At 40.8% G+C, this 27,980-nt stretch overlaps 1 protein-coding gene across 7 annotated transcripts; it reads left to right on the top strand.

Annotated features, from left to right (window-relative positions):
• The first annotated feature begins 216 nt into the window (after positions 1-216).
• On the top strand, positions 217-27,713 carry clcn3 (chloride channel 3). Of its 7 annotated transcripts, XM_026327607.1 has the most exons (15): positions 217-542; positions 5,910-6,091; positions 13,824-13,984; positions 15,099-15,198; positions 15,842-16,029; positions 16,993-17,115; positions 18,161-18,367; positions 18,509-18,589; positions 18,742-18,994; positions 19,658-19,950; positions 20,033-20,219; positions 20,545-20,943; positions 21,092-21,308; positions 22,656-22,731; positions 25,659-27,713. In XM_026327607.1, exons 2-15 carry the CDS (start codon positions 5,929-5,931, stop codon positions 25,833-25,835), a joined length of 2,625 nt encoding a protein of 874 aa, XP_026183392.1. In that variant the 5' UTR covers positions 217-542; positions 5,910-5,928; the 3' UTR covers positions 25,836-27,713. The 7 variants fall into 7 exon arrangements, with proteins under 7 accessions (XP_026183392.1, XP_026183421.1, XP_026183425.1 ...); XM_026327636.1 differs by lacking the exons at positions 22,656-22,731; positions 25,659-27,713 and adding an exon at positions 25,270-25,649; XM_026327640.1 differs by lacking the exons at positions 22,656-22,731; positions 25,659-27,713 and adding an exon at positions 25,273-25,649.
• Positions 27,714-27,980: the final 267 nt, after the last annotated feature.

Here is a 27,980-nt window from a genome sequence, read left to right on the forward strand (position 1 = left end):
GAAACAGTACTTTGGCAAAAGTAAAAATCTACTCAAGGTTCATTAACTTTTTTTTTGTTTGTTTGTCTTCCTCAAACTCACATTTCCTATTTTTGTGCAGTGAAGAATCAAAAACCTACAGATGTTCAGGTGCAGTAAAAACAAAAGAAGGCTGGCCTCCTATTGGTCCAATGAGTGCTCTTGCTTGACACATGACTAAAACATAAACTAAATTAACTGCACATTCTTACTCCACGGGACACTAACAAAGTGATAAGGGAAGTAAATGTTTCTAGTTCCGCTACTGTTTTTTTGTTTTTGTTTGATTGCAGTGAGTGTATGAATAATTGATCTGATTTTCTCCTCCTTTCTGACAGTGAAGTCAGACTGTGGGTTAACAGGAAGTGAACGTCACTGACACAGGAATCGGTCTGAAAAAAGACTGAAACACCACCAGGATGGGGAGAAATGTCACATCCATTCGTGTAGGAAACTAAATCCTCGTCTCAACTCAGGAAAAGGATGAATTGTTGTGTCCAAGCTGGAACCGAGGCATCAGGAAGGTACGCTGCTGTGTTCATGTGTAACCACCCGTCAGGGCTGCTAGTTAGCTTACTGTGTTTTGGGGGGGATAGAGATGACTGTGTTTCACCATCAGAGGCCATCCATGTATCCTTTAGTCAGTCTGTCCACCTAGCCAGTCTCCAATCCTCCTCTCGCTGTTGGATGTTGTGAACTCACAGGTTGACTTCACGTCTTTCTCGCTGCCGAACAGGCGCTAACTTAGCTAGCGTTAGCGCTCCTAGCTAGCAGGGAGGTTAGCTTGGACTCAGTTAGCTCGGAGTCCTTGTTCTTCAGGTGTGTTTTGTTTTGTTTTCTTGTTTGTTTTAAATGTAACCTAGCTAATGCAACGAAAAGTAGGTGTGTGTGATTTGTTTGTTTTGGTCACTAATATCAAACAACCCTGTGTTTGTGCAGAAAACTAGTCATGTAGTTAATTTCACCATTTTTGAAGATTCCCCCCATTTCACCTTTTTTAGGGTCAATTTGCTGTCAGAGCAACTAATTAGCAAACTGCCTAGCATGTACGAAGTTGAGGTTATGCATTTGTGGTGTATTTCTTTCCTTATATTGAGATTTTTACGTTAAAAAGTCCAGTTGAGATCATGTAGTCCATTAAATTGTATTTGTAATTCGATATTAGACAAATAAGTTGAGAATTGGGAATTTTCTTCAATAAATGATGAATAAGTCAATTTTGGGGAAAATTTGCAAAAGTGAGCTGGTTACATTCTGTTAGAAATCAATAGAAAGTGATGAATGTCATTGCAGGTTCCACTCAGTCAAGGTTGTATCCTCAGATTGCTGGTGTTGTGAAAGTCACTAAAGTCCAAACCAGAAAAAATAGCACCTGTGTCTCCAGATGGTGCTTACATGAAAGACTGCTGTTGATTTTGAACAGACTCTTAATAGAAATTCAAATTACAAATTGAAGCAAACATTGAAAGTGCAGAGGATGTTTAGTTATGGATACAGATTTCTCCTTTAATCATTTATTTTCTCCTTATCATTCTGCCCAAGGCCACACAACAGTATAATTGTAAGCTCACGTCAGTGTTTCCATGCTCCAGGTGTTCAGTGGTACAGTATTAATGAATGATGAGACAGCTGTTCTGTCACAGCAGGATTAGACTAGGCAGTTTTGTTCTTTCCACTCTGTGTTTACAGGCAGGTCGAACCAAAGGCACTGCACGCTTCTTATTTGATTTGCCTTCGCCGTTAGTTTAATCAGCGCTCCTGATTGTGTTATGTCTGTCTGGGGTGTTTGTTTCCGTTCTGCATGACCTTAGAGTTTTATTCACAGTCACAACATGTTAAAATTTTTGTCTCCATTCCCCGATGTAAAGTGTGACCCACTCTTGAAGATCAGGGTTCTAGCTATATTTTTCACTGTGAGTGTACGATTAGACTACACAGACTAGTAAGTATTATATTATTAAATATACATACTTGTTAATGTTGCTAAATCACTGTTTTGGCTTTCACTTCTTTATGTCTCAGCTGAAAGCTTCAGCCTGGGCTTTACATCATAATGAAATTTCTGTTTTAAAGTTAGACTTGCTCTAAATGATCAGCAGCACATAATGAGAACAAATTGATATGCCTTATTTAACTTATAATAACGGATGTGCATTATGTGGTAAAACTAATCTCTTATTTTAGGATGTATCCGCTGTGGTCCCCTAAGTAGAGCTGGAATTCACTAAATTAATGAGGAGTTTGATTTACTCTCAAAAATAGTATATCAAATATTATTGGACTTCCTTTGTTGTATGAGGTCAAAGTAAGTGATTTTAAGAACTCGCTTTGGGCTCTAGTAATCTGTAGTTGGCCTTTGTTATAACTGGTTGATTTAATATAGTAAAATTGTTATTTATTAAATCCAGTGAAATCCAAGCTTAAAAATTTGACATTAATTGTGAGGACAGTTATTTGTTGTGTTCATTGCATTTGCATGTTTTCTTTCATAAATGGCACCGATGTTTATTATTTTCTCAGTCTAACATCCCCACATTACTACACACCTTCAGCAATTAGTTAGTGTTATTGATCATGGCAGAGCGGGTGACTTCTGATTGGCTCTGTGCTGTTGAAATGCCGTTAACTGTGAGGAAAGAGAGCTCCCTGTTGTGTTGGCACTGCTGTACCACTGATGTTTTGCTACAGAGCGATCTATATTATCGACCGCCCGCTGCTTTTGAAGGATGTGTGTCAACTTATTGGCCTGTCTGTGGAGGAGGTGTGAGCCTGTCGGTTAGAGGAAGGGCGAAATGCTGAGTCACATCCCAGCAACGGTCGCCTGGGAAACACCTCCATAGTGACCAGCTGGAGGAAGATAAGGCCGCTTTCTGCTCAACTAGTTGTGTAACATCAGTGACCCTGCAACATTTAGTTTCCCTCACCGGTAGTTATCCTGCTGTTATCAACCAACACACACACACACACACACACACACACACACACACACACCTCTCACTTTCCTCAGCTTTTTCATTTTCTCAAACATCAAATTGAAATCTGATGTGTAGTGTTAATGATCAACTAAATCTAGCCTCCTTTGAATAATTGCTGTTTTGATTCCTGTTGCAAAGAAGCAGGGAAAACATTAACTATATTGTAGATTATTTTAATTGTAGTGATCAAATGTTGCCAACTCTGAAGAGGAAAGATGTCGAATCTAATTAAAGCATACCATCATTAAGAGGCTCATCAGCATAGTTTATCTGACATGAGATCGGTCTGTCTGAAAGGATAATTGCACACATTTAGGGTACATTTTATATTTTCAATCTGATTTGTCCTGGTTAGCAGTGTAGCATGAATCAGCATCTTGACTGTGCTGTTTTCTTTACAGCTCTCAAGATTAGTTTGCATCCAAAAGAATCTTTTGTGTGATTTTTAACTAAAGGTTTAATTTTCAGTCTGGCGAAGTCAAATCATGACGACTTTGCATTGTGCCCTGAGGTCAAAGGCCAATAAAGAATAGTATTATATGAATTCACCTAAAAGCTCTCTGCCTTTACGTTAACTCTGCAAACAAGCTGAATTGAATTTCCTGGCCACACTGATTTGATATAGCTCAAAGGGAAGCCCTGTCTCCTGGTGAATGAGAGTGATTGTTGGTGCAGGGAAAGTTTCTCTTTCCTCTTTGCTTCACTTTAGGGTTTGTTCCAGTAAGGATTAGTGGTCTTTGGTTTCACTGTTGCTGTTTGTAGAAGGCTTTTGTCCATAGTCAGCCTATAGTTTCACTGTCAATACAATGTGTCAGAACTTATTTGCTACAGGTGAATGACTTCCACTATGACACATGATAAGAAGTGAAAGGGTCAGCACTGTTACAAGCCATTTTTAGAAGCAGAGCCCAACAACATCACTTATTTACTTGCCTTCCTGCACTAGCTTTCTGTTCAAAATCCTTGTTTGTCTAAAAAAAAAAAAAAGTTAAATGGTTTTGCCCCCTATTACACTGCGTAACATCTGTTCCCATATCACACTGCCAGAAACCTGTGAGACTACTGTCCTTTCTGCAATCCAGCTTTTTCTGTAGCTGCTTCTGATGCAGCTGAGGAAATGATAGAAGCTAAATTATTTATAGGACTGTGCTGTCCCTATGTGCCTTCCATCACCATGTGCGTTGTAGTTGCTGTTGTTCTGTCATTTTTGTTTTTTGTCGTTTAGTCTAGTATTTTGTTTTGTTTCCCTCTCTGTTCTTGGCAACTTGATTTTCCAGTATTTTGGAGAACTTGCCCCAGTTCTTTAGTGTATTTCGGCTGTCTCAGTGTCTTCTGTTTGTTCATGTAATCTCAGAATGACAGTGTGGCCTTGAGATCAGAGCTCTGTAGATTGTCAGAGCTCGGCATCTGTCACAGTTCTGTTAACACTGGAGAAAAGGACCATTTTACAGAAGCAGTTTTTACATTTGAGTGAAATCCACTTCCTAAATTGACAGAGCTGACTCAGATTTTTCTTTTTATTCACTTCCTCTTTATGCCCTTTTTTTAAATATTACTTTTGGAACTCTACAGCACATTGGAGAAAGAAAATCCACAAAACAAATCAAGATTAAGTAGGAAATTGAATTCACTCAGATCGATATGGAAGCAGCTTAGAAATGCAGGCCCAGGCCTTTTTTTTCACAGAGCCAGAGGAATATGGAGTTGCTTATCAGACTGTGAAGGATTAGTGAAGATCAGTCAGGCTACACCGCCAGGGCATAGTAAATGTCTCCTGCTACTGTCTCAGTTTCTCTCTCTCTCTCTCTGTCTCTCTCTCTCTCTCTTTATTACTTTTTGTCTTATCATGCTTCTTGACTGATATTCCTATAAAAGTCTTCATCGTATCTATAATTTTCGGGTGCTATTGAACTTTCATTGTGCTCAGCCCGGGAGGGGTCATTTTAGGTTGGATCTGTCACTCCCTTGAGTCACAGTTGTGGTCATACATTCAAATTGTACTTTCCACCTTTTCCACAGGGGGGCGCAGTTTGACAGCTGGTTGTATGCTTCTGTTGATGTTGTTTTCTTTTTGGTCCAGTGGCATTATTAGTCACCCTTTCATTGTATGGAGGATATTTGCACGTGTATTGACAAAATGCATCATCAGAGATATTTAATTGAAACATTCTGTTTGAGGTTTTATTTAGTTTTAGATATTTAAATTAGCTTTACTGCATTTCCAAAATTGCAAACTCACAAAGTACCAGCCAGTTCACTCAAATGTTCCCTACCTGAGATATTGACTTTTATGTCAGATGTGGCTTAGATGCCCAAGCTACTGTGAAAACTAATCATTCACACTTGATTTATTGTTTTTCTGAACTCTATAATTAAAAGTTGAATTAGATTTTTTTTTCCTTTCTCTCCTTGAATCTCTCTTCAAATAGCCAAGTATTTGTTCTCAGTCATTCACTTTCATTGCTGGGATGAATTCACTCTGGACGGCATTACTCATCATCATATATCTTTTTATCCTTATCAGACCCCCGACAGGCCACATTCATCTTAGTACGTAATAGATGGCCTGTACCTAGACTGTCTTTCCCTTTTTGTTTTACTTTACCTTGCATCCATGTGTTATTGTCTACAATAGTAAATTGTAACCTGCAGCGTGGAAATTTGGTTGACTCTGTTGAATGTTATTTGTAGTGTATGTTTGTGTGTGTGTGTGTGTTGACATTTTTCTATAAATCAAAACACCTGCACATAGTAATGAAATCATTTGATAAATACAAAATAATGAGTCTTTTAGATTCACATCTTTTGCTTTTGTTGTTTGTACTAAGCTGTAAGCTGAGAATTAATCGTTGTCCCTGGTTGATTATAATATTCAAATAATTTCCACCCCCCTTCCCCCTCCTTCCAATCATCCAGGGCACAGGCGTGTTGCTAAATGGAGTCGGAGCAGCTGTACCACAGAGGCTACTGCAGGAACAGCTACAACAGCATTGCCAGCGCCAGCAGCGACGAAGAGCTGCTGGATGGAGCCGGCGTCATCATGGACTTCCACACCACTGAAGATGACAACCTGCTGGATGGGGATGCTGCCTCCCCAGGTAGGGAGTATGGGACATCACCAAATATTTCACTCAGTGTGATTGGTCCCAAGTCTGGACCTAATGATCCAGGCCTGATGAACCTAGACCTTTATTCTCTAATCACATAGGACCTTTCTCCTGAATTCTCAGGGAGCTTCCTATTGTGCCCCTGTCTGTTGTTGTGTCCTCATACTGCGCATTGAATTTTTCTTGTAATTTCAATTTGGGAAGACATAGCATGGAAATGCTGCTGTGGTTGTGAGTCACCCCATTGCTGATGTCAAAACGCATCAAGTGTGTATCTGCTTGTGTGTTCTGATGTCCTGTGAGACAGTCACTCTACTGCCTGCCCCTCTCTAATCTTATGCACACCCATCAGCTGATGTACATGCTGACCTGTCACGCCCTCCAGACACAAGTAAACCAGTATTTATCATAATTCTAGTCCCGTTTTGACCTATTGGCTTTATAACCATTTATAAAGTATTGTGATAAATACTGGTCATTTAAATAATGAATATTTAAATGGAAACCAAACATTTTTTTGGCCTTGGTTGTTGTTCTTCCTCATCCTCCATTTTGTCTCCAATATGAAGAGCCACAGTGATTTCAGAGCATGTTGTACCATTGTGTTTCTGCTGATTTGGAGAAGTTATGATCATTCCCTCATTCATAATTTCACTAGAAAGACCGGAAATGATCTCTGCCATGCTTCCACTTGTATTCCTGCCATACTGCATAGTTCTGGTCATACCTGTTGTTCCAGTGCAGTCACTCATTTTCTTATTTATTCTGTGGTTCAGCAGTACTCTTTGTGGAATACCTGGTGGGACAGGTATCTACATCTGATCTGGTGCATGCTGTTTGTTCTTCCATGTCTGAGTAAATGCTGATTCATCTCTTGTTTTCCCCCTTTTTCTTAGTTTGTTCTTGCAGCTGATCAAACAGAAAATGCACATGCTGAGGGTTGAGTCAGAGGTGTCAGCATAGCTTGGCTCTCCAAATTTGAACGGCTTGTATTTCATGTACAGTGGTAATTTGCTAGTTTGACTTATGAGAAATCCTTGTTCCCTTTGAATGAAAAGTCTATACTAGACTCTTTCTGCTAAAATGAACATCTAATGCTCAGAAGCTAAATAAAAAAAATATTAATTCAAGGATGCATCTTCCACATAACTCACAAGTCTGTGAGTAGGTTTCTATGATCCTCAAAAAAACAAAACTGATTGATTCTAAGGTTATTGTATTCACTAAGAGAAACTTGCAGTTCACATTGAATGACAATGCTTTAGTATATCTTGTACTTCTCTCTCCACAGCAGGTATTTTTTCACTCTGTGTAGATATGCAAACTTACTATTTAAGCTTATAATTTCTATTGGAATTTCCTGTCTTGAAACTGATATTTATAATTGATAAGCCATTACAGGTCATAAATGATGCAGGCAGCATTTATGTCTACTCTGAAGCAGCCATGGACAATGTAGATTGAGACTACGACTCTAGAGTCTCAGCTTATTTATTATTGAAGTCACGCTATTGAGTAAGACACACAGTTGAATTGACTGTATTGCAGCAGGATGCAGGCCAAAGTGGAATTTTATTGAACAAGGTCAAATATACACACCAGTAAAGCAAATTTGAATGAAAAAAAAAATGGAGTGACACCTCTTTATCCTCCAGTCACTATCAAAACAAGCATTCAGGTGGCATTTTAGTAATTATTGGATGTTAACATGCTGCCATGTACTTTTCCCATTATGTTTGGCATCTTAACATGTTTAGTACATAAAGAAAATATTTAGAATGCTAGCTTTATAGCTTATGTACTGTAGCCTGACCAAAACTAGATGTTTTAAGATTTATATACTGATATTGGCACATGTGAGTTTGAATAAAAATGTTACTGTAATATAGTACGTTAAAATTTAACTTCCTACACCCTAACAATCTTGATAAAATATCTTTGTTTTTCACTGATTTGCTTTTTATTTACTTCAAATTACTTTAGACCATCAAGAGCTGATGTTTTGGACAAATGAGAACCTTTACATATTGATCCCCAGAGCCATTAGGGTTTATCCTCCACCAGCTGTTGAAGGTTGTTTTACTTTTCTTTGGGATTTTATATGCAGTATTTATGACTATTGTCTTTGTCTTTACTTGCAGAGGTTGCCTTTATGTGAGAGGGATTGGCTTATATTTTAACTACTCCAGTCTCTGCCTGGTGATTAGACTCTTATTTTTCACTATGAAACAGGACCTCTGGGCAGTTAACCACAGAAGGTGAAAGCACATAATAGACCTAATCTACCAACACTTACACTGTCACTGCTTCTACAAGTAGAGCTCAAACTGGAGTGAAAAGTTGGCAACAATCTGAGACAAACAATAACACATAAATGATACAGTCATTCCCAAATAATTGAAGAAATGTAACAAATGCTAACAATCAGTACCAAGTGGTGTTTGATTTGTTTATAGTCTTCATTTTTTAATATTTGGACTATATTATAATGTACTTTTGTGTACATACCTGGGCTCTACCTATCTCTGTTTAGCTGCTAACCGGTGTGAGCTAACATTTCAGGAAATCTCTGGATGAATGTCTTTCCTTGAAGTTGGTATACTGTCTGTCCCTTCCTCTGTGCTATTTTTACATGGTAGTGAGGGGTGTGTTCATAGAAACGCTTGAACTGAAACTGTCTGTTTTCCTATAGCTCCCTGAATGACAGAGACTAGGGAGTTTTTTCTGTGGTGAAACTCATGTGCTTTGACAACCTATGACTTGTTGAAGGAGGTGGTAAACTATGGCTGACATCACCTGTGCCATTGCCTAGCAACAGGTGCCCCGCTGAAAATCCCAGGAAATCCCAGGTGTACTAATACATAAAGTGCACCAAGTTTACAAAATCCCTTCTGCAAAGTAATTTATTCAAACAAATGTATATTATCGCCAAATATTGGTTGTTGATCTGCTAGATTACTAATTATCTGTAAAACTATTTGAGTCCTATTTCAGAGCACTTGTCTTATCATAGTGATACTAAAACCAAAGAAGGAAACACTGAGTGGCTGAAAGCATGTGAACACCTGTCATCAAAGTCCTTAGCTTGATTCAGTAATGTCTCTAAACCAGGGGAAATGGTATCCCCCAGCTTTTGCCTGCCCTCGAGGACCAGGATTGGGCACACCTACTCTAAACTTTCTCACTTTAACCCCCCTGCGCCTGCTCAGAATGGACTATTCCATTTTTACCTTAAATCCCAAACACCCCCACCCCTTTTCGACGCGGCACTATGGCGCTTTCCAGACAGGCAGGTTTCACGGATGTACAATGTTCCGATGCTTTGTCCCAAAATACCACCGCATCGCGTTTACACCTTACCTCTTTTTCCCCTCACCAGGTGGGACGATTGCCTAACCCTACCTAAGCGCATGCGCAGTGCCGGCAGCAGCAGCACATATCAATAAGGTAGCACGTCGTCCGAACACGTGTGTTGCGTCATCAATTAGTCAGCTGCTGCAGTGGAGAGAGCGCGAGAAAGGCAAGGGAGGGGGAGAGGACACACACACACACTGTGTCACTCAAACACACACAGTCCCGCTTATCTTCCTTGTGTAAACATGGCAGCAGCGAGCAGTGCGTAGTGAAGCCTAGCTTAGTTTAGCATATCTTAGCCTAGCCTAGCCTCGGCTCAGCTGTCAACATGGAGGAGGAGGACGCGGCTGCCGACCCCTATTTGCCTTACGACGGGGGTGGGGACACAATCCCCCTGCAGGAGATCCAAAAAAGAGGTACGCCACGTCCCTTTTTCCTCTTTCTCCTCTTTCTCTCCGCTGTTCACGCCGATCTGATGACAGACGCCGTCCTCCTGCTTCTTATACAGTGAGTGCATGTTAAGCTGTGGCAGGTTAAGCAAACGCTGCCTCCTCTGTTGTGACAGACATGGGAGCCGGAGAGCCAGTTTGCGTTATAAGCTCTCATTACTAATGACAGCACTGCGTGCTCCTTGGGGGCGAAAACGACTGTATGTGCAGCTAATTTCGCAATTGAACTCTGTCGATGGTTAACCAGCAGTGTGTGCGCACGTCAGCCAGAGATAATGAGATAAAGGAGCTGAGTTAGTGAGAAGGCTTGTGCTTGGGCCTGTAAGAAGCAGCGACTATAGAGACCATCATGGACAATCCAATTCAATGTCCCCACAGGTATACAAGTACAGGTTGTGGTTACCACATTACGTGTGTAAACTGTGTGTCTGTGCTGTCAAAGCCATTCACACCCTTCATGGGGTGTGAGGACACCTGTTGGGCCAGATACATCAAATAACTTGGTCCCAAAGATGAAGGCACTTTTTTTAAATCTGCAAATGGTTTCATGGGATGTATCCTTGTTTGTTGTTTTTACGTGTCTGTTAGGGAGCTTTTCTCTCCATTGCGTTTTTTTCCTTTGGGCCTTGCTAGATTTTCATGGTGAGCGAGCAGAGACAAAAAGCCTCTAGTGAGTTTAGGCCACATCCACTGCTGCATGCGTCCACTTTGTGCAACAGATTCAGGCTATATGCTGCTTTTTCTTTCATCTCGAACAGTTTTCCCTGTCTCACAGTACAATAATTAATCTTCTCACAGCTTCTGCCGCAGTTTTTGTTTCTTCTGCAGTCTCTACCTGACCAGTGTTTATCACGCATCCATCTGACTTAACGCACTGGCTTTTTCTTTTTGTATCAAACTGTTTTATTCCTGTATCTCGTGCCCTCTTTCCATGTTTGAACAGGATTTGTAATCCACATAGAGGTGGAAATCTGTTTTATGTCCACTTGGACAAAAATATACTAATTTGGTCACTTTAAGCTAATTTACCCTAAACATTGTGACATTGTCTAAGGTTTGAAAATCAACATATCACATAAAAGCACATAGGGGAAAAATAGTGTAAAGGGCAGGCTTATTAAGCGTGATCCATTTATTCATCATTCCTTTGGGTGACTCCAGTCTAGCCTTCAGGCAACAGCAGGGCAATACAGGCTGTAAAGAGGTTATCAGGGGCAGTTTATGATGCCAGTCACATGAGTGAGCAGACTAACCCTACTCTAAACTTTGCTGACCCTCAGTGTTGCAGCCAGTTGCCTCTAAGCCTACCTGATCTTATTTACTTGGCAGTAGTAGAGTAGGGCTGATACAAGGGGGTGTAGAATGAAGAGTGATGGTTGTTAGAATGAAGTAAACCTTGATTTTTTTTATTTATTTATTTATTTTAAACCAAAAACAGAAACCTCTGAAGATGCTGTTGACTCATGGTCATTCTCCACCACCTTGATCATAGTTATACAGGAAGGCACTGATAAGGCTTTTTGCCCTGGTGCAGCCTCAGTACGATTGCAATGTCACTGTACTAATATACGGTGTAAGGAACTGAAATCTTATTTTTATGTGTGAGATTACCTTTTCATGCCTTTAGTGTATTAAGACCATATCAGTCTGTGTTTATTCAGGAAATGTACTGACTATTTGTCTTGACTATAAGCATTAGACACTGTTCTCAGAACTGTAGAAATGGTGACTGGAATAGGTGGTCTACTCCTTTAGAGCAATATTTATTCTGGTAGCACTTCACTGATGGCAAAAGTTTTCCTTTCTCTTGCCTGCTGTTTTGATCTTTGGCCCTTACTGTATGTGAAAGGGTGCAACTATGCAATGAGTGAGCTCAACGCCCTTTGACGTGAGTTGTATTGGAAAAAATTAGACATATGATATAATAAATCAAGAAAGCTGGACTCAAGTGATGTGAAAATAGTTAACTTTCTCCTCATACCAGGAAGTATACATGTATAAGCAGTGAAAGAACATTACGTTCCTATTGGGAATTATAAGTATATAGTAAACATGAGTGACAAGCTTGTTGTACTCCAGTCCCATTTCCTTCTGCAAAATTTGAGCCCATCTGAAAAGCCCATCTGTGTTTTTTTTCTGAGTAACAGTAGTAGAAGCTGCCTGAAGTGTTGCTGTTGCCTCTTTGGTGTTAGGTTGCTCTTAAATACAAAACGCATATTTCTGACCTTTGATCCCTGCTGTAATTTTTCTGTTTATGCTCATATGATAATCTACCCATGTTCATTCTGCCACTTTAATGGGCTGTACCACAGTCTCTTTGGATTTAGTGCATTTACCCATTATTATGAGACTGGATATGTATTTGTTCAATCTTATCTTGTTCACATGATGGGGCTGAATGTATTATTAATTGTATGTCTGACAATAATTTGAACTCATGGCTCTTTTTTGTGTGCTTCTTTTGATTATTTAAACAGAAGCCTTATCTGTTGGGCTGGCTCCCTTTTTGTCATTGTTGGACACAGTACTGGCTTTGTTGCAGATGAAGTCACACATATTTGTGTCGTCACAACATTAGGCTTGGGCTCAGCTTTTCTGACGATTTCAAATGTCAGAGGAGAGGTTTTCCCTAATTCAATAAATAGTATGTCAGATTTAAACATGTGAGAATGCATTTTTTTATACAGCCTCCGCAGCTGGCACAGCTAAACAGCAGCCATGTGAATCCTGTGACATTTTCTCAGATAAGTAGAGTCAATCAGTCTCTCCACCACTTCTCCTCGCTCTGCTACTGTGTGCCTGCATGCGTCTGTCAGTCATGTTTTGCTGCCCCTTTAATAATGAATCTGTGCCCCCAGCCACAGAAGATCAGATGTAATGAGTAACATTTAAAACTCATATGAGAGAGTTACTAAAGAAGGTGCTGTACTCATCTATTTATAGTATATATACAGTCTTCTAAAGGTCAGTGGACAGTGTTTGTTTTATGTATTTTTTTAATCATAAATATGTGCAGTGACTAATCCTAGTCATATCGAAGGTATTACTGAGCTGACTATATGATAATTGGGCCTGTGGCTAATGAGACTTCCAGACATCCCAGTTAACATTTTTTAAATTTAAAAGAAAGTGTGGCCCCACGATAAAGACAACAAGGCATCACTTGAAGGTACTTAATATAATTAAAGTGTCATTTACTTTTATTTTTAGATGCAAGCTCTGTGGTTTGTACAAAAAGCATGCATCCACCCACAAACAATATAGTAATCTTCATTTCAGACCAGCAGGGGAGAAACAGCTGTGTCAAGGTCCGTACAAGCAGCTTACTTTACTCCAGATGCTTTGGTGTAGGTGTGACTGTTCTGCTTAAAATATAGATGAATGATTTCCTCTGAGTATTTCAGCACTGTTTACTCATCCAAATGTTTCAGCAGTGCAGATAACCTTACACTGCTGCTGTTGCAGATGAGGTGATGGACTGCACAGCTCGCAGGGTTTTCTCAGTGTAGCAGTGTCTCTGATGTTTTCTCAGCGGTCACTGTGGTGGGCTCTGCAGTGTTTGATGGGATTGATTATTGTGCAGATGTAGCACATAGTGCTGAGATAAATCTCTTTTAATTTTATGGCCCATTTACTGTGTAATGATCAGAAGTAGGTTAGTGAACAGCCAGATATCGCATCACCAGCTTTTTTTTTTCCCTTGTAAAACATTGATGGTGTTGGTTTCTTACTTATCCATATTGTAGAGATGTGCATGACTTGTCAAATTGGGAGTTTAGACAGGTTTCTCTGGTAAAATAGCTCTGAGGGAATCTGGAGTTTTAACAGTGTGGACCCTAAGGCAAAAATCAACATGTTTGTTTCTGAGCACTGTAAATTCATTTAAAATAATCAATTTTTATTTTCTGTCTTTTCTTTAGGGTCAAACTACGCCATGTCTAACGGGGGCGGGGCCGCCAGCAGCTCCACTCACCTGTTGGACTTCTTAGAGGAGCCTATCCCTGGTGTGGGGACGTACGACGACTTCCACACCATTGACTGGGTCCGCGAGAAGTGCAAGGATCGTGAGAGACACAGAAAGGTAAAGAACAGAGTGGCTGAAACTCTGAGTGGCCATACTTTAAAAGTGGGATAGACCACCATACCCTTCTTCTCTGTATCAGAGTGCCCCCCAGAGTTTTTTCTTTTGTGTGTCTACACTCTTCATCCTCATGAGTATTTACTTTACTTCAACTCAGTTTACTTCAACTGAGGTAGTTGTATAAAGAATGAATGGTTGCTGTCCATTTGAAGCATGTTGAGAGCTTGAGACATTATGGGGTGGAGTGAGAAGTCCTCTGTTGTAAAGGAAGTGAAAGTATTACACTTTTCCTGCAGCAGCAACAATTCCGCTGACAAAGTAAGGGCTAGGAAGTTGCTGTCAGCTCAGTCTGATGTGACGGCTCAATAGTAGACGAAAACGGCCAAACCTACCATCGAAGTTAAAACCTCAACAGTAAACACACAGATGAGCAATTTAAAAACAAATATTTAAACATAGTCTACTGCTTTGAAATTATGATCAAGTGAAGTAAAACTTTATTTACATAGTCAAATTTCACAAACCACAAAGTTGCTTCAAGGGGGTTTAAACTATACTTCTCTACTTCTAAATTGATGTTTTATTGTAGAAATCTGATTGGACTACAAAATAAATTCCTACAGTCTAGATTGTTTTAGAGGTCGTCACTGCATCTCACAGTCTTCATCAACAATGTGATGCCAGGACCAAGTTCATGAATAAACATTCATGCTCCACTATAGAAATGTAGATGCACCAGTGGAATGGACACACAATAAGCTCATGATTTTCTACCTGGTCACTGATTCACCTCTTTCATTCAAATATTGACACAGTTTTGCTGCCCAGGTTTCTAGAAGCGTTTTAGTGCAGCTCATCTGAACATGAGTATTTTAACGTTATTTGAATAAATAACATGAATATTTTGTAATAAACTGGTCTTACTTGCCATACATGGACAATAAATGCTTTCCCAAAGTAATAGTGAGTATCATGCCACTGGAATGGGTTAGTGGATTACTTATCATTGGAGAGTAATCATAAACCTTTAGACTGTGTGTTGCTGTCAGTACATGAATACACACGCTTATCTCTCCATTGGTTTTTTTTTTTTTTTGTTTCCTTGTGTGTTCAGATTAACAGTAAGAAAAAGGAGTCAGCATGGGAGTTCACAAAGAGCCTGTACGATGCCTGGTCTGGGTGGCTTGTGGTGACACTCACTGGCTTGGCCTCAGGTAAGAACCACGCACACATGCTGTACAAACACACACACGCACAGAGCTGTTTCCTCTGCTGTTGACTCTCTCATGCTTTGCCTCAGGCAGCTCACGCTCTTTCTGTTCGTTTATGTCTTTTCTCACCACTTCTCACAAGCACACTTTCTCCTGCACAGACAGCTCAGTTTTTATAACGACACAAGAGGAAAACCAACCAACAAGCATGAGACCAGCAGATAAAGTTGCTGCAAAATGGCTGTCTTAGCTCAGATCTGTGATGTGATTTGAGTTAATGCAAGTAAAACCTAGTAAAACATAGTCATGTCCCTGCTCTTTGCCCTGTCAGGATTAGTGCTAAATTTAAGAACAACTGACAAAGAAGCCAGTTATTTGGGCAAGAACCTTCAGGTTGCAGCCTGAACACAGCTTTTCCAGATTTCAGTTTTCTTTCAGTAACTCAATGGGTTTTTTAAGTCCTTTACAGACTTAAATCTACCTTGCTGTTCTAATTTAATACTAGGCTCAAATAAAATCTAGTAGCTTAGACAGCAAGTTGGCTGCTAATGAGCACTTTTCTGTTTTTGCTTTTTCTACTTCCTCTCTCCTCCCTGCTTTTGCCTCTTCTACCACTTTTCCTTGCTCCTCATCCTCCCCCTGCCAGGTGCTTTGGCTGGCCTGATTGACATTGCCGCTGATTGGATGAACGACCTGAAGGAGGGCGTGTGTTTGAGCGCAATGTGGTTCAACCACGAGCAGTGCTGCTGGACATCCAATGAGACCACCTTCGCTGAGCGGGACAAGTGTCCTCAGTGGAAGAGCTGGGCTGAGTTAATACTGGGGCAGGCTGAGGTAGACTAACACTGGCACAAGAGACATCAGTGTTTTCTTTTTTTTTTCTCAGATATTTTATTTGTTCACTCCAACTTAAAAGAGAACCAGTGTATTTTATTTTTGGCTTTGAAAAAGCCACACAGCTTATTTTTTGTGAACTATTGAGGCTGTTATTTATTCAGTGTCAGAACTTTTTTTTGTTTTAAATCACTGTGAAATTTTAATCAATGAATCTCAACACTGCCAAATAGGGACTTTACTCAGAGATGTGTCATATTAAAAGCCTCCCAGCAGTTTCAAGGGCATAGTGTTTCTCTTTCCTGTCTTTTAATTTGAAACATATTCAGGAGGTGTTTTCAGTTTTGAAGGAAATAAATGGACAAAGAGTGAATGAAAACAGCATGTCTATTTAAAAAAAAAAAAAATTGATTTGTACAGATGTCATTTGTGTGATTGAAACAATACGGTGACTTTACCATGTGATCTGGTTGAGTGTTTTATTTAATTAGGCCTCTACTAGTGACCTGCCTTTATCTGCTGTTGCCACTTTTTGAATGCTAGTATATCCAACTACACCACCAAAAGGAAGCTAAAAAGCAAGAATAACCTAATAATTTGCACTGATCAAATGTCCAGTATCTGCTAATGAGAGGTAAGACATTTGGTAAAAAAAAAAAACCCTTCACATTCAAAATCACCGGGCACTAACTGGTTTAAAGAGTTACTGGTATTTTACCAGTCACCTGCATGTAGCAGAAATTAGAGCAACATTAACAAAGAGAAGGCAGGCAGCTTGATCTAGTAAAAAAATTACATGAAAAATAATTTAATAACAAAAATCATTTTCTTCTACCACACACATCTTCACTTGCTGATGTGCTCTTAGATGTATCACAAAAATTTTTTGTGATTTTTGGTGCCGGTGAGTTTCATGCTAATTCTTTTACTTCTGCTGCTTTCTTCTTCCTTGCCTCTCTACAGGGTCCTGGCTCATACATCATGAACTACTTCATGTATATCTACTGGGCTCTTTCGTTTGCCTTCCTGGCTGTCTGCCTGGTGAAGGTGTTTGCACCCTACGCCTGCGGCTCTGGGATACCCGAGGTGAGGAAAATGGTTACAAAAGTATATTTAAAACTTGCTATCACGGTGTTTTGTGGGACACGTTGTAGTTCTTGTAACTCCAACAGTTCCAAACTTAGTTAATTTTTATGAACAAAAAATTTTTTTAGAAAGGAATTTTGGTTGTTCGCTGCTATACATCTTTGAGGTTAGCGTCTCTCTCTTTTCTCTTGAGTGTCTTTCATGTGTGTCTCTTTCAGAGTGAGTAAAGAAGCCTGTGGGATTTCTGCACACTGCTGATGTTCTGTCTTAAGCCTCAGTTCTCTCATTTTTCTCACATCTGATCGATTTTCTCTGGGTCTCAGAAACTCTAACTCATGAAATCGAAAGTCTGGAAATGTCTGTAGTTGGCTGCAACTCTCCATGAAAGTGGTCTACTGATTGTGTGCGCTTCCAGGGGTCCACATACTGTGTGCCTGAAACTTGTTAATTTGGTGGGCAGCATGGAGATTGGGCAGGTTTGACCAAGCTATGGAAAAGCCATTTTGAGATGATTACACTCTGCTTTACACAATTTTTCCTTTTTGTTGCCATGGAAACAAGAAAGCTCCTGTTGCACTGGAAAAGGAGAAGTAAAAAGTCAATGACTTCAACATCTTGAGAGTGAAAGAAAGTTGCAGTGGAAGCAAAATAAAGTAAAAAGGCAATTTGAAATCAGTTCATTAAAAGTCTAATGAATTTCATTGGTCGAGGATGATATTAGCTCAGCCTAGTTTTTCTGTGCTGTCCACTCCTTATTAAAAGCATAAAATTGTCCAGAAATCCTTAAAAGAAAAACAGATAAACTTGATTGAATTATAATTCATTTTCATTCCTGCATACACAACAGACCCTGAAGCTGCCTTTGTGCCATTGCTGAATTATTTTGGATGAAAATGACTTTTTTGTATTATTGGATATATATATATATATTGTTTCGACATAATGTTATAACCTTCCATTTATTCTGTATTTAGTGTTTCTTTGGGCTTTGAAGTGTTTTTTTTTTTTTTTTTTTTTTTTTTAACCTACCTCTTTTCTCCCCCAGATCAAGACCATCCTGAGTGGGTTTATCATCCGGGGCTACTTGGGTAAGTGGACCCTGATGATCAAGACCATCACTCTGGTGCTGGCTGTGGCGTCTGGCCTCAGCCTGGGGAAAGAGGGGCCTCTGGTCCATGTGGCCTGTTGCTGTGGGAACATCTTCTCCTATCTCTTCCCCAAGTACAGCAAGAACGAGGCCAAGAAACGCGAGGTGAGAGAGAGGAGGTAGCAGTTATTACAGCAATGGAAAATTCACTATTTACGATTGAGTTGAGAATTACTCTATATATGAATGTTTTAGAATTAAAGTAGATGTTTGTAACCAGCTGACCTGTTTGTTTTGTCCTCTCAGGTTCTCTCTGCTGCATCAGCAGCTGGTGTGTCTGTGGCTTTTGGAGCTCCAATAGGAGGCGTCCTCTTCAGTTTGGAGGAGGTACAGCACACAGTGCCATTAAATTGTGATATGACTTGGTAGCTTCCCTTTTATCCTCCATGATCACAGCATATGCTTACTGAAAATGGCAGGGTAATGCAGGTAACTTATTATCTGCATCTAGTTTGTAAACTCTTTCCTCTCTCCTCCAGGTGAGCTACTATTTCCCTCTGAAGACACTGTGGCGGTCCTTCTTCGCTGCCCTGGTGGCGGCCTTTGTCCTGCGCTCCATCAACCCCTTTGGCAACAGTCGTCTGGTGCTGTTCTACGTAGAGTACCACACGCCATGGTACCTGTTTGAGCTAATCCCTTTCATCCTTCTGGGAGTTTTCGGTGGCCTGTGGGGCGCATTCTTCATCCGAGCCAACATCGCCTGGTGCCGGCGGCGCAAATCAACACGATTTGGTTGGTATTTCACAGTTCAGGATTTAAATTGGGATGTGTAGTATGTGAACATGAAGAAATGTGTTGAAGTTCATGGCGCTGTCTGATCACTGCCAGCTGTTTTTATCATAAGATGGAAAGTTAGATTCCAGCAGATGTGTGAATAAAAGCCCTTTTTCCCACTTATCAGTCTGTGACAAGGACCTTATAAAACCCAATGACACATCTTGAAAAACACGTGTTGAGCAATATAATTATAGTAAGTGTACTTGAAATAATAGGTAAAAAAAAAAGACGGTGTTGAAAAACTGCACACTGCAGCTGTGTTTCAGGACCTTGTATACATTATATTAACATGTTCACAGTGGAGGGGGTGTGGGAAGCCATTTGTTGTATTTACAGTAGATCCATACTACCCTGTCTTTTTCTCTGTGTAGCCCACTGTCCACACCAAGTCTGTGTTTTAACCCTCAAAATGAGAAGATTTTCAAAATGATCTCTAAAATAAAGACATAGGGAAACAGTACGAGGACACTTTAATTAATCAGAGTCTGAGCTTTTAAACTGTGTGCCTGCAGAGTTACAATTAGGGCAACAGTAAAACTAACATAGCAGCAGTAGTATAATCATATAAGGTTATCTCTAGTAGTATAACTTGACCTTCTTGCTTGTCTCTCTTTTCAGGAAAGTACCCAGTGTTGGAGGTGATTCTGGTGGCAGCCATTACAGCAGTGGTTGCTTTCCCAAACCCATACACGCGTCAGAACACTAGTGAGCTGATAAAGGAGCTGTTCACCGACTGTGGCCCGCTGGAGTCCTCGCAGCTCTGCCAGTACCGCAGCCAGATGAACGGCAGTAAAGCCTTCACTGACAACCCCAATCGACCGGCAGGGCCAGGTGTCTATGCTGCCATGTGGCAGCTCTGCCTGGCGCTCATCTTTAAAATCATCATGACCATTTTCACATTTGGACTCAAGGTGATGGTTTTTCCGAGTAGGGTAAATGTTTTGATCCACGGCTTTATCGAAGCTAAAACCAATTCCTGGTTCTTGTCTCTAGGTGCCGTCAGGCTTGTTCATCCCCAGTATGGCCATTGGGGCGATCGCAGGGCGAATCGTTGGCATTGCCGTGGAGCAGCTGGCCTATTACCACCATGACTGGTTCCTGTTCAAAGAGTGGTGTGAGGTCGGAGCAGACTGCATCACTCCAGGGCTTTATGCCATGGTGGGCGCTGCAGCTTGTCTGGGTGAGTCAGCAGAAAACATAGCAGTGATTGTGCACTGATTTTACAGGTTAAAACAGGGTTTTATTTAACAGGGTTTAAGTCTCTCCAGTGTCTGATTTTATTCAGGTTTTTGGGCTATGTTGTCAATCAGTAAACTGGACTGGTTTGTTTATTTTTATTCATTTCCCATGACTTTTATTGTATTTAAATCATCAGATTTGAAGAAATGGCCACAATATTTTCAGTAAATGGTGTCTCTGTCATAGTATATGTTGTTTCAGTATGTAGATGAGTGCTAATAAATTTTTTTTTTTTCTTCCATGTTCTTGCTGTCGTCCTCCTGTAGGTGGTGTGACACGTATGACAGTCTCTCTGGTTGTCATTGTGTTTGAGCTGACAGGCGGGTTGGAGTACATCGTCCCCCTCATGGCCGCCGTCATGACCAGTAAATGGGTGGGTGATGCATTTGGCCGTGAGGGAATCTATGAGGCGCATATCCGTCTGAACGGATACCCCTTCCTGGACGCGAAGGAGGAATTCACACACACCACGCTGGCCAGAGAGGTGATGAGGCCACGACGCAGCGACCCGCCGTTAGCAGTGCTAACACAGGATGACCTTACAGTAGAGGAGCTGCAGGGCATCATCAACGACACCAGTTATAATGGTTTTCCTGTGATAGTGTCCAAGGAGTCCCAGAGGCTGGTGGGCTTTGCCCTGCGGAGGGACATCACTATCGCTATAGGTAGGAGCGCAGAGGAACACTTAGATAAAATTGTCTCTCCAACATTTTAGTGTATGTGTGAGGAAGAAGGTGCCCGGTGTAGCAGGGACGACAGTGCATCTGAGTTTTACTTCTGTATCTCTTCATTTTATTTTCTCATTCTTACCAGAAAATGCCCGTCGCAAACAGGAGGGCATCATGCTGAACTCCAGAGTGTACTTCACCCAGCATGCACCCACTCTGCCGGCCGACAGCCCTCGGCCCCTCAAGCTGCGCTCCATCCTCGACATGAGCCCCTTCACTGTCACCGACCACACCCCCATGGAAATAGTTGTGGACATCTTCAGAAAGCTGGGCCTGCGTCAGTGTCTGGTTACTCACAACGGGTAAGTCTTATGCCCTGAAACCAGGGAATAAACATGATGGGCTAGAAGAAGTGAAAGTGTTTCTTAATCCTCTACTGCTTCTTCTCCTTCTGCTGTTGTAATTGACTAACTGATCTGAGGTCAACAAAGATCGCACATGTACACACTGTCTGGTGTTGCATGGGCTCTCAGATCCCTGGATTTACTATGTTATCTGCATGGCCAGGCCTAACAGCTGTACTGCACTTCCTTTATCCTCCTACTCAACCATAACCGACTGAGCTGCTAAAACTAACTACTACTACATAACAGGTGAACCATAACATGAAAACCATTGGATTTGTGTTCAGACAGAAGTTTGAGAAAGAAGAAATCAATTTTTTTTTTTTTTTTTTTTTTTAAATTGTATTTCAGATGATGACAAGCTGATTTATAACAATGCTAGACTTTGCTCTTTTTACACTCAGTGGAAATAATATATAACAAACACCTCGTGATTGGTTTGGTACACACTCAGGTGGTCCAGTCTTATGATTTACAGGCTGGTTTTGCAGAGAGCCACCTGCTGGTGTGATGTGGAAACTACAGGACAGATTTTTCCTGTTAGCTGGGTTATGATAGTTCACTGTGATGGTTACTGGAGAAAAGCAGTGCAGCATTTTTTTTTTTTTGTTGGTTTGTTTTTTTTTGTTTTTTTTTTTTTTAATTATGTACATCTTAAAGGTTAAGACTGGTGTTACCGTTTCTCCTTTTTCTCTGAGAATCCAATGAAAAGATCAAAAGTAATGTTAGTCCAATTACATTGGCGTTTACTTAAACTGTCTAGCTCTTGAGCCTAGTTTCAACTGAATGGGTTACAAATATATAATATAGTTTATAAAAACAGCTGGACACTTCTTAAATGTTCCTCTTAGAGAGGAGTAAATAGTTATGTTAGGGAGTATTTTGATATGTATATGGCATATCTGACGAGTAAACAATCAGACTTTGGATACACAGACAAAATTACCTGTTGGATTTGGTCTTTTTATTACATTAAAAACATGAAATATCACCAGCTTTATATTTTAACATTTTCTTACAGTTTTTAGTTATTTTTGTTTTTAGATACATTTTTAAATATAATAGTTTAGAATTACTACTCATCATAACAGTTGAAATTAAGTACGTTAAATGCATTAAGTTTTGTTTTTTTTGTGTTGAGTTGTGTAAATTTGAGAGAAATTTTAAGTTAACATTGATCTGTTTGATATTTTTAGTTTCATCCTGTTATGTATGTTATGTGCTGCTGCTGTCTCTTCTCTCTTCTGTTTGTTGTGTTGCTGATGTTTCTTGGGCAGCCTGCTGAGTAATGGTGGTGTGTTTCAGGATTATGTTGGGCATCATCACAAAGAAGAATATATTAGAGCATCTGGAGGAGCTCAAGCAGCACACGGAGCCCCTGGTGACTAGCCCCGCCCCTTTTCACATGACCCCTTCCCCACTTTTGCACCTGTCTCTGCCTCTTAGGAGGGATGCATGAAACTTGGTGTGAAAAACTGACAGTTCCCACCTAAATATTACACCTTCCTTTTCCTCTTTCTTACTGTTCACACCTGTTCATGTGTTGGTTTGGTCGCTCATTTTAGACAAACCTCTGTAGGTAAACGTTCTCTGACCTTCATCATCATCGCTGGTAGCAGGGTCATCGTTTAGAAAAGCTTCCTTGTGTTTTCTGGGGCCAGTAATGTTGGACCTCTATGGGAACTGTCATCCACATCAGTCTAGAGCCCCTTTCAGACATGTGCTACGAGTGTGCAGCCAATCTAACATGGTGATGTCATGTTGACTTATGACTTTGACTTTACTTTAAACGCTGGGACAGTACTTAGTGACTCCAGACTCCCTGTGATCCTCTATAGGATAAGTAGGTAATGGATGGATGAATATCAGTCGTCCACTTCATGGTTGTTTTGAGTGCCACTGGGCCCTCTTCAGGAAAATGTTGCTTTAGTTGTAATGGAGCATTTACACAAAAAGGGTCTTTATCTATACTGAGGTTAAAGGGGATTCTCCTTTTGGCTGATATCTATAAAGGCAACTCCCAGAAAGAAGCTTCTTGGTATTTATAATTGTGGCTCTGCAACTTCAATCAACAGTGTGATAACTTACACAAATTCTATTCAGACATTTAACGATCATTTCTGCACATTTACTAATTTTCATGCCTAATTTTTGTCTGAGGTTTACAGTGGTTGATCTTTGAGAATATTTGTGAAAATTCTGTCACAACCTAAAATTTTCATTGACCTTATTTGGGCTCATGGTCTATTTTTTGAGACCCAAACGTTGGACAGATGAAGCAGCAGTGCTACAGATTACATGTCTGAAAAGCGCTCATTAGATTCTCAGATTGCAGCATTTTACCATTCATCCCTGTATAATGACATTAGTGCCCACTGTAGCTGTTTAGTGCTGTGGCAGCTGCATCATGATCTTTATTAAACTGTATCCTCTGCCAGTTTTTATTTTTTTATTTTCTGATGTGCAGTAACTCCAAAGCTTAAATAAGTTCTGGCAGAATTGTGGTTATAGTAAAAACCAACCAGACGATAAGTGATCATTTCCCAGCATGTCATGTACCGTGATGGCTGTTACTCGTTTCCCATCTTCATGTAGATGGTCACTTGGAAAATATTCACCAACCCTCAGTTTTCTGCCTTCATTAATGGCTGCTTTTTTCCTGTTTGTTTTTTTTGTTTTTTTGTTTTTTTTTTCTCCCCCGACTGTTTCGCCCTGGGTCTCCACAGATTGACGGCATCTGACCCATCGCCATAACAACCACTTGGCGAGTAGCAAACGTTTTCGTTTTTGTAGAGCCTGGTATTAGTTATGAAGGAGGGAGAGGCAGAAGATCTATAGTGACACCAGTCATTCCCATGTCGTGCCCTTATCCTGTAGTGGTAGTGAACGTTGTGGTGCAGTGATGCTGATGTGCTGATTTGTGCTAGTAGTGAGCTACTTATTATGATTTAACCTGCCAATGTTTCCTCTAAACCAACTGTGTCCTGCCCAGTGTCTTCCAAAAAAAAACAAACAAAATAAATAAATAAAAATATATATTGAAATGCCTAAAAATCAGATGATGAAGTAGATTTACTTTTCTGCAAATGACTAAACATTGACTGTGGCTCTGTGGAAATGTAGTGGACACTGCTGGTTTACAGGGAGCATTAGCCTTCAAATGTACCTCAGGTCCCAAAGCGTCTGAATCGTAGATCTCAGCAGCTCTTAGGGAACCCACGTCCTTTGTGTGACGTCTCACCAGTGTTTCATGCCTCCTGCTCATCACTACCTGTAGCTCTAATCCAAAACCACAAGTCAGCTCCTCTCGCCCAGACCTGGGTTCAAATGTTTTCTACTAATTCTACGTGCACTTTATTCACCTTTTACGGGTTTAAATGAAGCTCAGCATCTCACCTAACAGAGCACAAACTCCCTGTTTCCAGCTGACAGCATTAAAGCAAAGCACACTAACCTTTTTGGATCCAGCTCTGCACTGGACAGCTTCTCTTCAGATGCTTCTCTTGCCCTGACCTCAGACTACTTCAATACTTGTTGTGTCACTTTTAATGGTAAAGATCCATTTTCAGAGCTAGACTCCTGTAGGTTTGGTCCACAGTGTTCTCTAGAATCAGTGGGATAAGTCTTTACTAATTGTTACTAACTCATACCTGCACTGGGTCAGTGAGGTAGCTGTGTTTGAGAGCAGAGGGAGGCAGGTTTGTCACAGGGGTCAGAAATGTTGGCGTCATAAAAGCACAAATCTAATTCAATAAAAACCTCATTTCTGTGTGAAATGACAAACGCTAATTGTGTCCCTGGGTCTCAGCAGAAGCCAAAACATATCAGGACTCCTGTGACAGGCGTGTCTTCTCCTTTCCTGCTTCTCAGAGGTTCTAACTTTTCTCCACACTCTGTTCACTGTTTCCTGTCTCCCCAGTAGGATCCAGATCTTCCTCTTTGGACCGATAAAACAAAACGGCTGGGGCAGTGTCTGAAATGACGCACTGCTCTGAAGCAGGCGGTCGTGTGCTGCTGCTGAGCTGCTTTCGTGGCTTTTTCCTTTGGTCACTCACCTCTTTCTCTCTTCCTCGCTTCCTCAGGGACTCGTGTTTTTGTTGGCTTCAAGCATAAACGGCATATAACCCAAATCCAAATCACCTTTAGATCATGTGCTTCTCTCTGAACAAACGTTGTTTTTGCCATGCGCCAACAAAAACATGAAGTTGTTTCCTTTTCCTCACTGTAAAACCACCAACAAATCATCACTTTTTAAAGCTTCTAAATCTTTTTCTTCCCCTTTCCTCCTCTCCTTGTCTTCCCCTGCAGGCGGCTTCTTGGCATTATCACAAAAAAAGATATCCTTCGTCACATGGCTCAAATGGCAAATCAAGATCCCGAATCCATCATGTTCAACTGATCCGATCCTTCCAGGATGGCTGGGGAGGGGAAGGAGACGACAGCGAGGAGGAGGCGGTGCGCCTACTGGACGGCTCCAGCCTCTGACATTGGGACCCTGTTTTTTCATTTTAGCTTTCAGCTTTGTAGACCCTGAACCTCACTGACTGTGGCCCCCAGAGACTTCTTGGCCCTGAGAGGGAAAAGACAATGATAAAAGACTTTAGTCATTGTGGCTGCCGGGGCCGGGAGGAGGTCGTGGGTTGAAGGCACACACACGAGGAATGCACTTTTTACACACACTAGAACACACACTTTTGCACCCTTAGACACGTCAAACATGCATGCTCTCTTTACACACACAAATGATTCCCTAACCTGTACAGACAGACCCATTTGCACTCTTCATGTGCCTCCCCTTGTCCTGTCTCTGCTGAGGTTACCTGGCTGGGGTCAAAGGTCAGAATGAACCGCCAATGAGGGATGCGATGAGGGACCTTGAAACCTCCAGGCTCCTATTTAAAAAAGCCACACAAAACCACTTTCCTCACCCCCGCACATGCCAGACCTGTCCGTCCTCCACAAAAATGCATTGTTTACCTGTGAAGTAAGAGTGTGTGTGTGTGTGTGTGTGTGTGTGTGTGTGTGTGTGTCTCTCTCTCTCTCTTTATCACCACTACATTCCAGCCACGTTACCATGAGATCAGAGAGGACGTTCGGTGTGCTTTAGTGTGTGTGTGTCTGGAAGGAACAGAGGTACAAAGTTATAGATGGATACTGAATCTGAAGGACAAAAGTGAGTGGAAGATCTGTGTGTGTCTGTGTGCATGTGTTTTTGTTTCTGAGCCAGCTTCTGCTGTGTGTGTGTGTCTCGTCCATTCAATCAGTATGACAGCAGGTTGAGCTGGATGTAAAGAAGGAAACAGTATCCAGGCTGACTTCTGTTGTGTACTCTTACAGGAAAATCAGTTTTCCTTTTTCTTAATCTTGCTACTATTTAATTGTTGATGTTGAACAGAACAAAACTGTGAGTTTTGCATTGTTTTAGGTGATTGGCTGAAGTTGCTGTGGGGGAGAAACATAACGCTTTGTTTCTTTTTGTCGTGACTCCGAAACTGTCCACATTTTGGGGAATTAACATTTCAACAAGAACTCTAGTCAAAGGAAAATTAACATGCTTCCCTTCAAGATTTTTAGGTTTTAAGATGAGCCAGACAGGATCATTGAAAAATTGGATATCTGCAGTCTGTTCACATTAAGATCATAAAACCTGACATGAAGGCATGAACAGCCTGAGCAAGCGGACCTGAAGTAGAAGCGGTTTATAAGGTAACATGACTTATGAACTGTCATGTTGTGGCTTTATCTTAAAACTAAACAACTAAACATCTGGCTGCATCTGTAGACTGCATTCAGTTACAACAGGTCAGATTGACAAGTGCCTGGGATGTTTTTAATTTTTTTTTTTTTTTTTATGCTAATCTTTTATTCCAAAACAAGTAAAAACAAAAACTGCTGCTACAGCTGACCTTTCCTGAGAACCTTTACCATGATGTTTGAAGTGCAGGTAATTAAGGAAGTGATGGAGCGTTGGAGGGGGGGGGACAAACAGTAGCACCTTACCTGTAGAGAGTGGCAACAGAAGTGTGTGTGTCTGTGTGTGTCTGTCTGTGTGTGTGTGTGTGTGTGTGTGTGTGTGTGTGTGTGTGTGTGTGTGTGTGTGTGTCTGTGTGTGTGTGTGTGTGTGTGTGTGTGTGTTGATGTGGAGCAGCGGAGCATCGTCTGTAAACCTGTGGTGTTGCATAACGTGTTTCATACATTTTTTTTTTTCCTTTTGTTTTCTCTTTAATTTATGGGTAGCGTCTATAGAGTTGTGCATTATGACAAAAGATTTTATGTAAGATTACATTGATTGACTGTACATTTAAAATATGTAAAGATTACATCTTGTTTTAAATTAAAAGGAAAAAAAAGATTCAAGCTGCACCGGGTGAGTGTCTAACTGGGGTTTCTTTCTTTCATTTCTTGGCAGGTTTTTAGGAGCTTTGATAATATTGAACACTGCTGCAAACATTATCAGGTTTTTGTATCACAAACTTTCAAAGTTTTCACTTAGGGGCCACTTTCTTGTCCAGATGCTGCTGCTGGGGGGTGATGGAGGATTGTCTTTCCGCTTTTCTCAAGCACAGTCCTGTCAGTTTCCAGTTGGACAGTAGGTCAGCAAGACGTGAAGTTGGCAGAGTCAGACGGATC

Source organism: Mastacembelus armatus, chromosome 18 (assembly GCF_900324485.2).
Source record: "Mastacembelus armatus chromosome 18, fMasArm1.2, whole genome shotgun sequence".
NCBI classification, from domain to species: domain Eukaryota; kingdom Metazoa; phylum Chordata; class Actinopteri; order Synbranchiformes; family Mastacembelidae; genus Mastacembelus; species Mastacembelus armatus.